Source organism: Saimiri boliviensis, chromosome 11, assembly GCF_048565385.1.
Source record: "Saimiri boliviensis isolate mSaiBol1 chromosome 11, mSaiBol1.pri, whole genome shotgun sequence".
Taxonomy (NCBI): domain Eukaryota; kingdom Metazoa; phylum Chordata; class Mammalia; order Primates; family Cebidae; genus Saimiri; species Saimiri boliviensis.
This window is the reverse complement of record NC_133459.1, coordinates 34,821,929-34,838,165: the sequence shown is the minus strand read 5'-3', so window position 1 is coordinate 34,838,165 and position 16,237 is coordinate 34,821,929. Positions and strand designations below refer to the sequence as shown.

At 55.4% G+C, this 16,237-nt stretch overlaps 2 protein-coding genes across 4 annotated transcripts in view; one reads left to right on the top strand and one right to left on the bottom strand.

The window, feature by feature from the left end:
* COL8A2 (collagen type VIII alpha 2 chain) overlaps positions 1-8,419 on the top strand; it is a 32,125-nt gene extending 23,706 nt beyond the window's left edge. For 2 of the 3 annotated variants that reach the window (XM_039473826.2, XM_003937507.3), the window contains exons 3-4: positions 3,579-3,787; positions 4,355-8,419. In XM_039473826.2, the coding sequence (XP_039329760.1) occupies positions 3,595-3,787; positions 4,355-6,273 (2,112 nt within the window). In that variant the 5' untranslated portion in view covers positions 3,579-3,594 and the 3' untranslated portion in view covers positions 6,274-8,419. Of the gene's footprint in view, positions 1-626; positions 3,788-4,354 lie in introns of those variants that run through there. The other variant, XM_074380519.1, reaches the window with a different exon arrangement.
* An 872-nt stretch (positions 8,420-9,291) lies between these two features.
* On the bottom strand, positions 9,292-15,926 carry ADPRS (ADP-ribosylserine hydrolase). The gene is made up of 6 exons (XM_003937508.3): positions 15,716-15,926; positions 13,020-13,116; positions 12,535-12,742; positions 12,266-12,450; positions 11,849-11,949; positions 9,292-11,062 (listed from the first exon to the last, which is right to left on the bottom strand). The coding sequence occupies exons 1-6, from the start codon at positions 15,924-15,926 to the stop codon at positions 10,770-10,772; spliced, it is 1,095 nt and encodes a 364-aa protein (XP_003937557.1). The 3' UTR covers positions 9,292-10,769.
* Between the last annotated feature and the right edge of the window lie 311 nt (positions 15,927-16,237).

Genomic DNA, 16,237 nt, shown 5'->3' with positions numbered 1-16,237 from the left:
AGATCGAGACCATCCTGGTCAACATGATGAAACCCCGTCTCTACCAAAAATACGAAAAACTAGCTGGGCATGGTGGCGCGTGCCTGTAATCCCAGCTACTCAGGAGGCTGAGGCAGGAGAATTGCCTCAACCCAGGAGACGGAGGTTGCGGTGAGCCGAGATCGCACCATTGCACTCCAGCCTGGGCAACAAGAGCGAAACTCCGTCTCAAAAAAAAAAAAAAAATCAAAAAAACTTTTTGGCTGGGCATGGTGGCTCATGCCTATAATCCCAGAACTTTTGGAGGCCAAGGTGGGAGGATTGCCTGATTGCCTGAAGCCAGGAGTTTTTTGAGACCAGCCTAGGCAACACAATGAGACCCTGTCTTTACAAAAAATAGAAAAAATTAACCAGGCGTGGTAGCACATGCCTGTGGTCCCAGCTACTTGGGAGGCTGAGGTTGGGGGATTGCTCGAGCCTGGGAGGTTGAGGCTGCAGTCAGCCATGATTGTGCCAACTGCATTCCAGTCTGGGTGACAGTGACACTGTCTACCCAAAAAATAAATAAAATAACAGCTTTAGGCTGGGAGCAGTGGCTCATGCCTGTAATTCCTGCTTTTTGGGAGGCTGAGGCGGGCAGATCATTAGAAGATCTCCTGCCTCAGCCTCCCAAGTAGCTGGGATTACATGCATGTGCCACCATGCCCAGGAGTTCAAGACCAGCCTGGCCAATGTGGTGAAACTCTAATTCTACTAAAAATATGAAAAATTAGCTAGGGATGGTGGTGGGCCCCTGTAATCCCAGCTACTCAGGCAGCTGAGGCAGGAGAATCTCTTGAACCTGGGAGGCAGAGGTTGCAGTGAGCAAAGACCACGCCACTGCACTCCAGCCTGGGTGACAGAACGGGATGCCATTTCAAAAAGCTTTACAGAGATATAATTCACATATCATACAATTGGCCCATTTAAATATACAATTCAGTGGGGTTTTTTTAATTTTTATTTTGTTACTGTATTCATAGAGCTGTGCGGCCATCACCACAATCAATTTTAGAACATTTTCATCACCCCTAAAAGAAACCCTGTGTCCATTAGTCGTCACCTCCCATATCCTCCTTCCCAGCCTTAGGCAACCGCTGATCCACTTTCTGTCTCTATGGATTTGCCTAGTCTGGCCATTTCATATAAATGGAATCACACAACATGTGACATTCTATATCTGGCTTCTTTCACTTGTTTCAAGATTCATCTGTATTGTAGCAAGTGTCAGTACTTCCTTCCTTTTACATATATATATTTTGAAAGGAGATCTCAGTCTGTCCCCAAGCTGGAGTGCAGTGGCTGGAGTGTAGTTCACTGCAACCTCCACCTCCTGGGCTCAAGTGATCCTCCCTCTTCAGCCTCCTGAATAGCTGGGACCACAGCACACCCACACCAGGCTAATTTTTTTTTTTTTTTTGAGATGAGAGTCTCGCTTTGCTACCTAGGCAGAGTGAAACGGCATGATCTTGGCTCACTGCAACCTCCACCTCCTGGGTTCAAGCCATTCTCCTGCCTCAGCCTCCCGAGCAGTTGGGATTACAGGTGTGCACCACCATGCCCGGCTAAATTTTTGTATCTTTAGTAGAGATGGGGTTTCACCATGTTGGCCAGGCTGGTCTTGAACTGCTAGCCTCGTGATTTGCCCACCTCAGCCTCCCAAAGTGCTGGGATTACAGGCATGAGCCACTGCACCTGGCCTTTTTTGGTTTTTTGTAGAGATGGAGTTTCACCAGGTTGCCCAGGCTGGTCTCAAACTCCCGGGCTCAAGCAGTTCACCCGCCTCTGCCTCCCAAAGTTCTGGGATTATAGGTGTGAGCTAACATGATTAGCCTATTTATAGATATATTTTAAAATGTGTAATCTTGCTATGTTGCCCAGGTTGGGTTTGAACTCTGGGCTCAATTGATCCTCCCACCTCAGCCTCCCAAGTAGCTGGGACTACATGTATTTGCCACCATGCTCAGCCTGTACTTCATTTGTTTTCTTTGCCAAGTAATATTCCATTGTATGGTGATACCACATTTTATTCATCTTCATCAATCCGTGGACATTTGCATTTTCTCTACTTTTGGCTGCTGTGAATATGACTGTTATGAACATTCACATACAGAGAGCCCCGGATGCCCTCTCATTTCATGGATGAGGAGAGCTCTTGCCCAGGCTCCTGCAGCTGGGAAGGAGAAGGGAAAGGTTGCCTGGCTAGTTCCAGAGCCTGTGTATCTTCCCTACCCAGGCCTTGTTCTCTGAGTTGAGCCAAATACTGTGACAGGCATAGGTCAAAGCATGAAGGAGTGAGGCCTTATAGAGGAGGGGATGACAGCTTCCCAGGGCCATAGAAGATGAGTAGGGGAGGAAAATAACATTGCAGGCAGAGAAACAGCAGGTGCAAAGGCCGGAAGTGTGAAGGTGCCCAGTGCCTGGGAACTTCAAGTTCTGGTTTACTGAGTGGAGATGTGGGGAGGTGAGGGGCAGAGCAAGGGATGGCAGGCAATAGAGTTGAAGACACACGTACAGAGTAGGTTAGAAAGGCTTGAATGCTGGCTAGGTGCAGTGGCTCATGCCTGTAATCCTAACACTTTGGGAGGCTAAGGCAGGCGCATCACCTGAGGTCACGAGTTCAAGACCAGCCTGGCCAACATGGTGAAACCCCATCTCTACTAAAAATATAAAAACTAGCTGGGTGTGGTGGCATACTCCTATAATCCCAGCTACTTGGGAGGCTAAGGAATGAGAATCGATCATTTGAACCTGGGAGGTAGAGTTTGCAGTGAGCCAGGATCACACCATTGCATATTGCACTGGGCAAACAAAACTCTGTCTCAAAAAAGAAAGAAAGAGAGAAAGGAAGGAAGGAAGAAAGGAAGGAAGGAGAAAGAGGAAAGGAAGGAAGGAGAGAAAGAAGGAGGGAAGGAAGGAAGAGAAAAAGAGAGGCCTTGAATGCTATGCTAAGTGACATAGACTTGATCCCAAAGGCAGGTGGCAGGGAGCCCAGAAGGGCATCAGCAGAAGGTGGAGTCAGACAGAACTAAGTCAGATCCCAGCTCTGCTTCCTAGAGACCTTTGCTTTAGTTTTATCATCTGGAAAATGGAGATGACAATAATAATACCTTGTTAAAGTATTTTGAGCATTAAGTGAGTTCATGTCCCTAAAGAGTTCAGTCTAGTGCCTGGCAGAGAGCTGGCCCAGCAATGGAAATGGGTGTTGACATCCAAGAGTTTTTAGCAGGGGAGGTCAGACTGCTCTAGAAGGCATGCCCAGCTGCAGAGTGACTGGCTGGTTTTGAGGAGGCTGCTGTCCGGGGGAGGCTGGACCCTCAGAGATAGGGAAGGGGGATGAACAGCCACATGCAGGGTCCAAAGAAGTTTAGGAGGTAGCTTATGTAGACCCTCGTGACTTTGAAAATTGCTTGTGAATAATATGTAAATTCTGAATTGCTTCTCAGCCTTTTGACTAAAATCAAGTGTAATATCTAAAATCTGATCTTTTGGTGAGCGCTGGGCCTGGTGTCAAACCACCCTGGGGCTGGCTTGATGACCTTCTCTGTTCTTCTCTGCAGCACGTCCACGGACGCCATGCGGGGGGCTCTGACGCCCCTGTCTTCGCTGCTGCTACTGCTACTGGTGCTGGTGCTGGGGTGTGGGCCTCGGGTGTCCTCTGGTGGCGGGACTGGTGGGGCAGCGGGCTATGCCCCGGTGAAGTACATGCAGCCCATGCAGAAAGGACCTGTGGGACCGCCCTTCCGAGAGGGCAAAGGCCAGTACCTGGGTGAGAGCCTCCTCGCCCCACAGTGCCTTAAAGCGCTCCCAACCCCCAAACTCCCTGCCTCCCTGACCTCCATCAGATCTTCAGGTGCCCCCCACAGCCCCTCATTCCCCACCAATCTTCCCACTTCCACTGTTTTCCCCAGTGCCCCGGAGGGCCTGGAAATGGTGCAGTTGGCTGGCACAGGTGGTCTTCCAAGGGGGAGATGATCTGGGAAGTTGGGAGGTGGGGGGACTCTGCTCCCATGGGCTCTAAGGTGAGTTGCTGGTGCCACCTGGTGGTCACTCCACCTTCAGGTCATGCCGGGATGAGAGATGAGAATCAACCAAGCTCAGAGAGGAGGCCCAGCCTGGGTAGGTTGGGTGTTAGAAGCCCTTGGTGAGGACACCTGTAGCCCCCAAGATGGCCCCTGGACTACCCCCAAACCTCATCTTCTATGACAGCAGGGAGGGGTAGCCCCATTCTTCCTCTCCCGTGTACCTCACACTGGAATGGGGGAATGGGTAGATGGGGTCCCTGTCCCGACTGACTGTTCAGGGCCCTGACTGCCCCCTTCTCTTTCTTTCTCAGAAATGCCTCTACCGCTGCTGCCGATGGACCTGAAGGGAGAGCCTGGCCCCCCTGGAAAGCCTGGGCCTCGGGGCCCCCCTGGCCCCCCTGGCTTCCCAGGAAAACCAGGCACAGGAAAGCCAGGGCTCCATGGGCAGCCTGGCCCTGCTGGCCCCCCTGGCTTCTCCCGGATGGGCAAGGCTGGTCCCCCAGGGCTCCCTGGCAAGGTCGGGCCACCAGGGCAGCCGGGGCTTCGGGGGGAGCCAGGAATACGAGGGGACCAGGGCCTTCGGGGGCCTCCAGGACCCCCTGGCCTCCCAGGCCCCTCAGGCATTACTATTCCTGGAAAACCAGGTGCCCAGGGGGTGCCAGGGCCCCCAGGATTCCAGGGGGAGCCAGGGCCCCAGGGGGAGCCTGGGCCCCCAGGTGATCGAGGCCTCAAGGGGGATAATGGAGTGGGCCAGCCAGGGCTGCCTGGGGCCCCAGGGCAGGGGGGTGCCCCTGGTCCTCCTGGCCTCCCTGGTCCAGCTGGCTTAGGCAAACCCGGTTTGGATGGGCTTCCTGGGGCCCCAGGAGACAAGGGTGAGTCTGGGCCTCCTGGAGTTCCAGGCCCCCGGGGGGAGCCAGGAGCTGTAGGCCCAAAAGGACTCCCTGGAGTAGATGGTATGGGGGTCCCAGGGGCAGCAGGGTTGCCAGGGCCACAGGGCCCAGCAGGGGCCAAAGGGGAGCCAGGGACTCGGGGTCCCCCTGGCCTGATAGGCCCCACTGGCTATGGGATGCCAGGACTGCCAGGCCCCAAGGGGGACAGGGGCCCAGCTGGGGTCCCAGGGCTCTTGGGGGACAGGGGTGAGCCAGGGGAGGATGGGGAGCCAGGGGAGCAGGGCCCACAGGGTCTTGGGGGTCCCCCTGGACTTCCTGGGTCTGCAGGGCTTCCTGGCAGACGGGGGCCCCCTGGGCCTAAGGGGGAGGCAGGGCCTGGAGGACCCCCAGGACTGCCTGGCATTCGAGGTGACCAGGGGCCTAGTGGTCTGGCTGGAAAACCAGGGCTCCCAGGTGAGAGGGGACTTCCTGGGGCCCATGGACCTCCCGGACCAACTGGGCCCAAGGGTGAGCCGGGTTTCACAGGCCGCCCTGGAGGACCAGGGGTGGCAGGAGCCCTGGGGCAGAAAGGTGACTTGGGGCTGCCTGGGCAGCCGGGCCTGAGGGGTCCCTCAGGAATCCCAGGACTCCAGGGCCCAGCTGGCCCTATTGGGCCCCAAGGTCTGCCAGGCCTGAAGGGTGAACCAGGCCTGCCAGGGCCCCCTGGAGAGGGGAAAGCAGGGGAACCTGGCACAACTGGACCCACAGGGCCCCCAGGGGTCCCTGGCTCCCCCGGAATCACGGGCCCTCCTGGGCCTCCTGGGCCTCCGGGACCCCCTGGTGCCCCCGGGGCCTTCGATGAGACTGGCATCGCAGGCTTGCACCTGCCCAACGGCGGTGTGGAGGGCGCCGTGCTGGGCAAGGGGGGCAAGCCACAGTTTGGGCTGGGCGAGCTTTCGGCCCATGCCACGCCTGCCTTCACTGCCGTGCTCACCTCGCCCTTCCCTGCCTCGGGCATGCCTGTGAAATTTGACCGGACTCTCTACAACGGCCACAGCGGCTACAACCCAGCCACTGGCATCTTCACCTGCCCTGTGGGCGGCGTCTACTACTTTGCTTACCATGTGCATGTCAAGGGCACCAACGTGTGGGTGGCCCTGTACAAGAACAATGTGCCGGCCACCTATACCTACGACGAGTACAAGAAGGGCTACCTGGACCAGGCGTCTGGTGGGGCCGTGCTCCAGCTGCGGCCCAACGACCAGGTCTGGGTGCAGATGCCGTCGGACCAGGCCAACGGCCTCTACTCCACGGAGTACATCCACTCCTCCTTTTCCGGATTCTTGCTCTGCCCCACATAACCCGTGGGGGGCCCTGCTGCCCTGGCCTCCTCCTCTTTAGTGCTAGAGCGACCTTTTCAGTTACAAAGAACCTCCATTTAAAGAAAAAAGACAAAAGCTGAACAGAGGCGGCCGCGGCCTTGGCCCGAGGAGACTGACTTGCTTTCTCCCTGCATGCAGGCTGAGATTGTTTCTGGAAGGGGCTGGCATGAGTTTCTTTCCCCCAAACATCTGTGCAGTGTCGGGGTTGCACCCAGTGGGCCCTGGGGCACACAGCCTAGCCCCTTGTGAGTCCTGGGCTCTGCTGGGCCCTGAAGGAGCTGAGAGGGAGCTTAGCTCCCCACCCCTCAGCTGGGGAGACAGCCCTTCCCACTGGCTCCCTGATGGCACCTGCCGGAGGAATGGGGCACGGCCTCCCTCAAAGTCCTTGGCTGGGGCTCCTCCAGCTTCCCCTGGGACCTCAGGCATATGACTGAACTAAGGACTGTGGGGTTTTCCCTCCAGGGGAAAGGGAGAAGAGGGGACCATCGAGTTGGCGAGTGTGGACACCCTGCCAGGACTGCAGCCCCCATGGTGATGCTGTGGCATCAGGCTTGTCTGTAGCGGGCACAGGGCTTGCTGTTGCCCTGGGAAAGGGCAGCCCCCTTTCACTGCTCCACTGGCAGTCATAGGGAAGGTGGTTTGTGAGGGCTCAGGGCAAGGACCTGGGGCAGGAGGCAGCTCTTCGCATTCATCCCCCTCCCTCCGGGGCTGCCCCCACCTGCTCTGGCTGTTTAGCTTGAGGGGGACACACAGGCCCCTAGGGACAGCCACAGGCCAGAAAGATCAACCTCTGTGAAGTGTCTAGCGCAGATGGTGGTGGAGGCAGAACGGACCATCAGCAAACAGGAGCTCTCCTTTCTCTCCTTCCACCAGCTGCGGGTTGGGCTGCTTTTCTCATACAAAATTGTAAGAGGATCCTTGCCACCCCAGCCAGGTGTCCCCAAGGCAGTGCAACTCTTGTTTGGCCCTCTGAACAAGGTGCACGCGAGTCCGAGGATGAAGTTGGCTCCCACTCGTTTTTCCTTAATAAGAACCACACGGTGGGTATATGTGTACAAGAGGGGTTCGTCTGTGGGGGTTTCCTCTCCTTCCACCCTCTGGTTCCAAGTTCCTGTTCTAAGCAGGATTAGGGGCCAGGAGGCTAAGGCTGGGAGAGAAAGGGTGCCAACAGGTCCCTTTGGAATGAGTTGGCCCCGGACATTTCTGCCATTTTCCCCTATCAGAGCTCCTCTGCAGGAAACACGCAGGATGCCCGTCCCGACCCCTCAGTCCCTAGTTCAAGCTGAGTGGATAAAGCTGAGATCAGCACTGGGAATGGTGGACATTCCTACCCATGCAAAGATGGCCACTTTCCCCACAGCTGCAGGCCTTGCCCTCAGCCCTCACCAGGCCAGCCCCACTCCCTGTACCGAGTGTGACCCAGGGTCATTCTGTCTGTGACCGCATTGTACTGCTCCACATCGGCAGTGTCCAGGCAGTCCAGGTAAAATGGACGATGGCTGCTGACTTCTGACTGGCTAAGCAGTGGGTTCCCTCAGGCTCCTTGCCAACCCTCCTCCCCTGCCCACAACGTCTCCAAACAAGGCAGGCTATTTGCTCACTTCTTCAAAAGGAGAAATGAAAACCCAAATCTGCCCAAGTGACACTTGAAAAGGTTTTGGCTGGGGTTCCTGGTGGATTTCTTACTACCTAACGCCCAAGAGAACCAACTAAGGAGTCTCAAACCATACCTGGTGGGGGTTCTTTGCTCAACCTCTTCCTTCCCTGGGTCAAAGCCACTATCATCTGATGTGTTAGGGATGGGTTCTGATCGGCAGAAATTAATCAGCTTCCAACGGGAGCCCAGGGAACTAAGTAGGGTCCCAAGGGAGCCCCACCACTTCAAAAAACAAAAAAAAGCTATTTCACAGAGCTGAGCTTCTGCCAGATTTCATTCCTCAAGCCTTTCAGGAGGGGTGGTTGGTGTTTCTAAAATGTTTATGGGATTTGAGTTGCAGGTGTCCACTTAACTGACTGGCTTTGATAAACAATGTCAGATTTTAACTATGAAAACGACATTACCTTGTGCATTTTAATATTCTGATTCCTATTTTTTTTAAGATTAAAGTTTAAATGTTTTCCACTAGTCATTTCACTTTTAACTTGGTATAGGAAGCTTAGTTCTCTGTATACTTATCATGTGCCCTGTGTCACAGATTTGGGAAAAATGCACTCGGGAATCAAAGACAATGGAACTTCTTTTTGAAAAGACAAGCAACCATGTTGATTGTACCGACACAACCTCAGTAAAACTTGTTGTATAAAACAGCACTGTGCTACAGCTGGCAGACGCAGAGGTATCACGAGCCTCTGGGTTCTGTTAAGGTGTCCAGCAAGCTCTCTGGGGCTCGTGTGCCTCCTCATAAGGAGCGGGCCCTCCTCACCAGCTCTCTGACCTGGGTTTGTCACCACCACATCAGAAATGCCTGATGCTCATAACTGCTGAGGCTGTGCACCAAGCAAATGCCAAGAGGCATTTTAAGAAACCAAAGGCAGGGGCTGGGCACGGTGGCTCGTGCCTGTAATCCCAGCACTTTAAGAGGCCAAAGTGGGCAGATCATGAGGTCAGGAGATTGAGACCATCCTGGCTAACACGGTGAAACCCTGTCTCTACTAAACATACAAAAAATTAGCTGGGCATGGTGGTACTCACCTGTAGTCCCAGCTACTTGGGAGGCTGAGGCAGGATCATCGCTTGAACCCGGGAGGTGGAGGCTGCAGTGAGCCGAGATCACACCACTGCACTCCAGCCTGGGCAACAGAGCAAGACTACGTCTCGAAGAAACAAAAAACAACCAAAGGCAGGTGGTGGCTGGAGCTGGGGGCGATGGCTCAATCTTTACTGGAACATTCCTGCAAGCTCTCAGGGGTAGCGGAGCATGACAGCTGGCTCAATAGTCCAAGGGCCAAGTTTCAACATCTGAAACAAATTATGAATGAAATCATGAATTCTTGCTCCTGAGGGCTGGGCTAGTGCCAGGCCCAGTGCTTAAGACAGGCTTGGGGAGCTGTCCTGGGCGGAAAGCACCTGCTCACGGCCCGCCATGCTTGGCTGCAAAAGATCTGTCCCTGGCGCTGAGGCTCTGGGTGGCGCACCTGAAGCAATCCCTGTTTATAAGAGTCCTCAGCCAGGCAGGACCTCATCTTCACTAAAACAGATCTGCCCAACAGTGCTGAAACCTCAGGCCAGCTGCAGACTGTGCATGCTTGGCTTTCCACTGAGGCTGGATGCTCTGAGAATGTCCCTAGAGTTTGAAGGGAGGTATCTTCTCCCATTCAATCTTCCTTTCTTCAAAATGGATTCTAGTCCCAGATACTTGGGAGGCCGAGGTGGGAGGATCGCTGAGTCTAAGAGTTTCCGACCAGCTTGGGCGACAGGGTGAGACCCCATCCCTAAAACACGCCGTGTAAAACTTCCTTGCAGGGAAAGGCTTTTGACTGGTCCCAAGATACAGAAGGAGGCACGCGGCACTCAGTCTACCCAGGGCCTTTGCGATGGTGCCCTCCCCACCCAAAGGTTGGTAGTCTGAGGATAGAACAGTCCTCTGGATCTTTCTACAGGGTTCCTGTTCCTGGCCCAGCCAGGCCTAGCTCCTGTTTGGGGAAGTCAGGCTCTGAGAACAGAAAAATCTGGCTTGTTCCTACCCACTGCCTCTGGCAAAGCAGTCAGCCCAGCAGCCTGGGCCACTCTGAGTGATCTCCAACAGGAGAAGCCACCAAACCATGCCTGCTCTGCCCTTCCTGGCTGAACACACAGCCGGCTGGAAGAGCAGAGGAGATCTGCCTGGCAACACAGCAGCTCATGGCCTTGGGGCCCCAGCTCCTAGGACAGTACGGCGCGGACAGAGGCACTAGGCTTGAGAGGTCAGGCTGCCAAGGGAGAATCCATTCAGGGCAGAAGAGAAACAGGAAACAGTGAGATTTACAAAAAACTGTTTATTGCTGCGACTTCCACTGGAAGCTGTTAATAAGCCACATGGCAGCCAAGAGCCAGGTGTGACCTAGATCAGCTGGATGCACGTGCCTGTCCCTTCATCCACACAACCTGCTGCTCGGGGGCCCTGCTAGGATGTGCTTGCTGGAAACTGGCAAAACCCAGCAGGGGGAAATGATGCTACTGCACACCACGTCCCACCTCCAAGATAACACGGGAAAATGCCATCAGTACCCCTCCAAGATAAATGCGCCTGGGCCTCCCTGTCCTACTGAGGAGCGGGAGTGCCCTGCAGCAAACCAGACAGCTAGCAACAGCGAAGCACCAGTCCCATGCTTGCTGTTCCAGTGACCTCCCCTGAAGAGACCCCAGCCCCACTGGTGCACTGAGCTCCACAATGTAGGAAGGGTGGGGAGCCACACGCAAGGAAGCTCAGGGTTTCTGTTGATCTGAGCTATAGTTGGTCCCAGGGGACTTGGCAGAGCCCCAGCAGCTGTGGCTCTCATAAACTCTTCTGGAAGACATGGTGCAGGCTCTGGGCCAGGATGTCTGTCTCCTCATAGCCTTCACAGCTTTGCTGCCAGCTCTCTGGCACCTGATCCATCCCATAGTAGGCACCAGCAATAGCCCCGGCCATGGTGGCAATGGTGTCTGTGTCCCCACCAAGTGAGATGGAATAGATGAGAGTCCTCTGGAAGCTATTGAAGGCAGAGGGAATCTCAGGGTCTGGCTCCATGCAGCGCAGGAAGCAGTAGATGGCGGTGGGCACCGACTCGAAGGCAGCAATTCCATTCCCTGTGGGGAAGCCAGGTTAGAGGGGCTCCATGTGCCCCCAGGCCTCCTGCCATTTGACACAGCTGCACTCTCAGCTTCAAGCAGACTGTGAATAAGATCTCAGGCTCTACAGTTAGACCACCTGGGCTCAAATCCTGGCTCCACCACACACTGGCTGCATGACTGGGAGAGTTACCTAGGGACTGCTAAGTGCTTCCTGCTCTCAGATTCAACTCCTTATGCCAGGCGTCTCCAAACTTTTTACACAGGGGGCCAGTTCACTGTCCCTCAGACCATTGGAGGGCCGCCACATACTGTGCTCCTCTCACTGACCACCAATGAAAGAGGTGCCCCTTCCTGAAGTGCGGCGGGGGGGCCGGATAAATGGCCTCAGGAGGCCGCACGCGGCCCACAGGCTGTAGTTTAGGGATGCCTGCCTTATGCAGACAGGAAGTAACGTTAGTAACTCTCTCACAGGGCTTTTGTGAGGATGAAGCGAGATCGTGTCTGTAAAACATTCTGCACCGTGCCCAGTATAGATGCTAGATAAATAAAGAGCCATTATCAACATTTTTACGACTGGTGGCCAGCTGCCATTTCTGGGGACACTGATCCATAAGGATGAAGGTGCTGTAGCTCCAGAGCAAGAAGCACTGAGCTCAAACCCTGCCATGACCCTGTGTGTTACAGCACCCCGGGGTACAGCGTGACGGCAGGCATGACTCCATATTCCCCTCTCCTCCCTGGGCCCAAGGCCGACCCTGAAGGATGACAGAGGGGGAGATAATCCCAGGCAGGCGCACCCACCTAGCTCAGACACCACTTCTTCTCTAGTCACCGACGCCTGGTCTAGAAGCTCTCCAATCTTCTTCAGGCGGCTGGAGTACGGACGGTCCTCCATGCCCAATCTATGTGTTGGGGGAGAGGTTTCAGGGAGGTCAGGGCTAGCAGGGTGGAGGCGCTGGGCAGGGGAAAGGGCTGCATGTGGCCAGGCTGCGGCCAGGCACAAGTGCCCTGACAAGAGGTGGGAGAGGGCTGGGTGTGAGTGGGCTGTTTTGTTCTCTGGGACCCTGAGAGCCCTGAAACACGGACAAGATCAAGAGGCTTCTGCCCATGCCTCCCTAGGGTCTGCAAATAAGGATGGAAGGTTTCAGTTTGTGGCAATGCCAGAGGCCCCCAGATCACCCACACACCCACACCTCACACCTGCAGCCCCATACTCACTCTCTGGCATCTAAGACAGATTGGGCATCTCCCTCCAGCTCCTCCATGTGGCCCAGGAGTTGCTGGAGAAAGTGCTTGCTGGAAGACTCCCCCTGCAAGGCCAGGTGCACAGCCAGGGCCTGCAGGATGGCGCCATTGTAACCCAGGGAGGAGGCGTGTGTCAGCTGGGCTGAGAGCCGGGCAAACTAGGGAGGAGGAGACCTGTTGTCACAGAAGTCCTGCTGCAGAAGAGGGAGGGGACAGCCCAGAAGCCACCCCACCCTCAATACCTTCTGTACATCCTGGACACTGCTATAGGCCAGGGAGATGCCAGCCACCCGCATGGCACCTCCATTGCCATAAGAGCCTTTCCCATTAAACTGGGCCCGGGCAGGCTCAAAGACATCGCGACATTTGGGGTTCAGGAGCTTCTTGAAGACGGTGACTACTCCAGCACCATAGCCCCTGTCAGGGTCCTTCTTGTACTCCTGAGCAAATCTAGGGAAGAGAAGGGGAGACAGAACTGGGATTTACAAGACATCTCTCAGGGTTGGGAGACAAGAAATTGAGACTGGTTTGGAAAAAGAGGAAGCCTTGGGGGCTTAAGGAGCCTGCACCAGCAGTGCTGCTGTTTTAGCTTAGGAAGCTGTGCCAGCCAGACACAGGCTCCTGTGGAGGGTGGGGGCGCGGGCATGCACAGATGTCATTCCTCTGGCCAAGGGGTGCAGTAACTTTGCCCACCTGGTATGCCTCAGCCCAGGCCCATCCCCCTCACCTGTGAGCCATGTCCACCTCGTCAAAGGCCTCCTTGGCTAGCAGGGACTGCACCAGGGCTCTGGCCATGGCTGTGTCATCTGTGTAGTACAAGGCTTCTGTGGGGGAGAGGAGGGAGGATGAGAGCCTCCTGCTCACCTTTTATTTATTTGTCTTGCGTGTGTGTGTGTGTGTGTGTGTGTGTGTGTGTGTGTGTGACAGAGAGAGAGAGAGAGAGAGAGAGAGAGAGAAAAAGAGAGAGACAGTCTTACTCTGTTGCCCAGGCTGGAGTGCACTAGTGCAATCATGGCTCACTGCAGTCTTGAACTCTTGGGCTCAAGCTATCCTCCTGCCTCAGCCTCTCAAGTAGCTGGGACTACAGGCACACATCCTCACATCCAGCTAATCTTATTTTTTTGTAGAGACAAGGTCTCACTCTGTTGACCAGATTGGTCTCGAATTCCTGGGCTCAAGCAATTCTCCTGCCTTGGCCTCCCAAAGAGCTGGGATTACAGGCATGAGCCACTGTGCCTGGCCCTGCTCACTGTTTATTTTAGTTTGTATCTTATTATTTTATTTAATTAATTTTTTTGGACAGGGTCTTACCCTGTTGCCTAGGCTACAGTGCAGTGGTGCGACCATGGCTCACTGCAGTCTCAACCTCTGAGGCTCAAGGATCCTCCTGCCCTAGCCTCCCGAGTAGCTGGGACTACAGATGCACACCACTATGCCCAGGTTTTTTTTTTTTTTTTTTCTTTTTTGGGTAGAGACAGGGTTTCATCCTGTTGCCAGGTGGGTTTCATCCTATTGCCAGGCTGGTATCAAACTCTTGAGCTCAAGTGGCCTCTCCCAAAGCACTGGGATTACAATTGTGATGCACTGCGCCCAGCCCCCGCTCATGTTTTAGAGTTACCACATCTAAAATGACCTTAAGTCAGCTTCTCACTCCCACTTTCCTGGGCCCTGGGAAGCCTTAGGAGTTCAGCTTTGGGATTTTCAGCAATTCTTTATTCCAAATCAGTCACCACATCCTGCTGCTTTCTATTTTATGTATGTATGTATGTATGTATGACCCCACATCATGCTTTGATCTGCTGATTTCTGAAGGAAAACTCCCATCCCCTTCTGACTGCCATCCTTGCAGCTCGTCTTTTTGTTTTTTTCTTTTCTTTCTTTCTTTTTTTGAGATGGAGTCATGCTCTGTAGCCCAGGCTGGAGTGCAGTGGCACTATCTCAGCCTCCCGGGATCAAGTGATTCTCCTGCCTCAGCCTTCTGAGTAGCTAGGATTACAGGTGTGTGCCACCACACGTGGCTAATTTTTGTATTTATAGTAGACACGGGGTTTCACCATGTTGGTCAGGCTGGTCTCGAGCTCCTGACCTCGTGATCCGCCTGCGTCGTCCTCCCAAAGTGGTGGGATTACAGGCATGAGCCACTGCACCTGGCCTGCTTTTCTTTTTTTGTAGACAGGATCTTGCCCTGTTGCCCAGGCCAGTCTCGAACTCCTGGGTGATGTCTCCCAGTAGCTGGGATTACAGGTGTGTGCCACCATACCCAGCTTGAAAATGATAGTTTCTAGATCCAGATCTCCTCCTACTTCATGTCTCTGTAGCACATCACCAGTGACCAGTGTCTTCATCTTGAAAATCTTTTCCTAGGTTTCGTTGATATCCATGCCCTTCTCCACCTATCAAACTGTTTCCTTCCCTCGCCCCCTTCCCTCCCTCATACCTCCCTCTTAACTACGGGTGTTCTCCAGGGTTCTGACTATGGCCCATTTTTCTTACTATTCTACCTGCTCTCCAAGAAGATTCACCACCTCTGCTTGACCTCACACCTGCTACCTGAGTCGGGATCTGAGCCATGAGCTAGCTGACAGCACACGGGAGGGAAAAGGGAAGGGAAGTTAGTTTTACAGGTAAGACAGCACATGCAAATGCCTGGCCTAGAGGAAGCATGGTGTGAGGAGCCCAAGAGCAGAAAGCAAGGCCAAGGTTGGTGGAAGATGAAACTGCAGACGTCCGGAAGGGCCGGGCCACGTCGGACACATTAAGGAATGTGGCTCTGTACTAAAGGTAATGGGAAATCACATCACGGTTTCAGCCGGGGGAGGATGAGATTAGAGTCAGGCTTCCAGTGCACGCCCTGCGGGGCAGAAAACCCACTGATGGTGTACTGACTCCAGAGAACTGGGAAAAACAGGTCAAGTCGGCAAGGGCGGACAGACGGTACCCGGCTTAGGATGGTTCAACTTAAGTTTTTTTCGGCTTTCCGATAATGCTAATACGCATTCAGTAGGCTCCTCGACGTCCGATGGGGCTGCGTCCAAATAAAATTGTCTAAGCTGAAAGCGCACTGTCCGCCTCGGGTATTTTCAACTTACGATGGGCTTATCTGGAGGCGACCCCAGAGGACGCGTAGGAGCCTCTAAACACCCGACCAGGCGCAACCTGAGACGGCATTGCCCAGGCCTCCGCCCAGCACCGTTGCGGCCCCGGTGCTGCCACGCCCCGAGCAGGGGATGTTTGGGGCGAGACGCCTAAGGCCGGAGATCGCGCTAGCACTCGCTGAGGCCAAGCTGTTGCGGGTCACCCGGCCCTGACCCCGGCGTCCTCGGCAGCCATCCCCGCGCACCCCTGACCCGTAGTCCCCGGAGGCTCCGCGCCCCTCCGGCCTCCCCCAGGCACAGCCTCCGACTTGCGCCCGGCCCCGCCCACCTGTCCGCTGGCTCCCGGGCGTGTCGGGGTCCGGTTCCAGGTTCTGGACGTGACGCAGGACTGACGTCAGGTCGACCGTGTCGTGGGCCTCGTAGAAGGAGCCCACGCAGTCCCCGAGCAGCGCGCCGGCTAGGCAGCCTCGGAAGCGCGAGAGGGAGCGGGCCGCGCCAGCCCCTCTGCCGCCCGCCGCCGCCATCACCGCCGCCGCCATCCGCGCGCCGGACACTCGCCACTTCCGGTGCCACCCGCGCCGCTTCCCTACTCCCGGCCCGCTGCGCTCCCCGGGGCCTGGAGTCTCCGCTCCGCCGTCCGGCCTACAGCGCCGCCCAGCGGCCTGGAGTCGCGGCGCCGTGCGGCTCCCGCCAGCCTGTGCTTTGAGTCCCCAGTTCTTCCCACTCCTCACCACTGGGCCAACTGGGCGGGAAGGCCACTATGGGTCCCTGGTAGACGGGCACTGAGCCAGACCATTGTACTTCTCTAGGCCACTGCCTCCCGCAGCCGAGCACTCCTAACTCCGCACCC

Coding starts and splice junctions, on each gene's coding strand:
- ADPRS (XM_003937508.3), bottom strand. CDS start 15,926: ATGGCGGCGGCGGTGATGGCGGCGGCGGGCGGCAGAGGGGCTGGCGCG. Junction 12,451..12,534: donor GTGTCCAGGATGTACAGAAG/GTATTGAGGGTG, acceptor CCTCCTCCCTAG/TTTGCCCGGCTCTCAGCCCA. Junction 11,950..12,265: donor TCTGTCTTAGATGCCAGAGA/GTGAGTATGGGG, acceptor CCCAACACATAG/ATTGGGCATGGAGGACCGTC.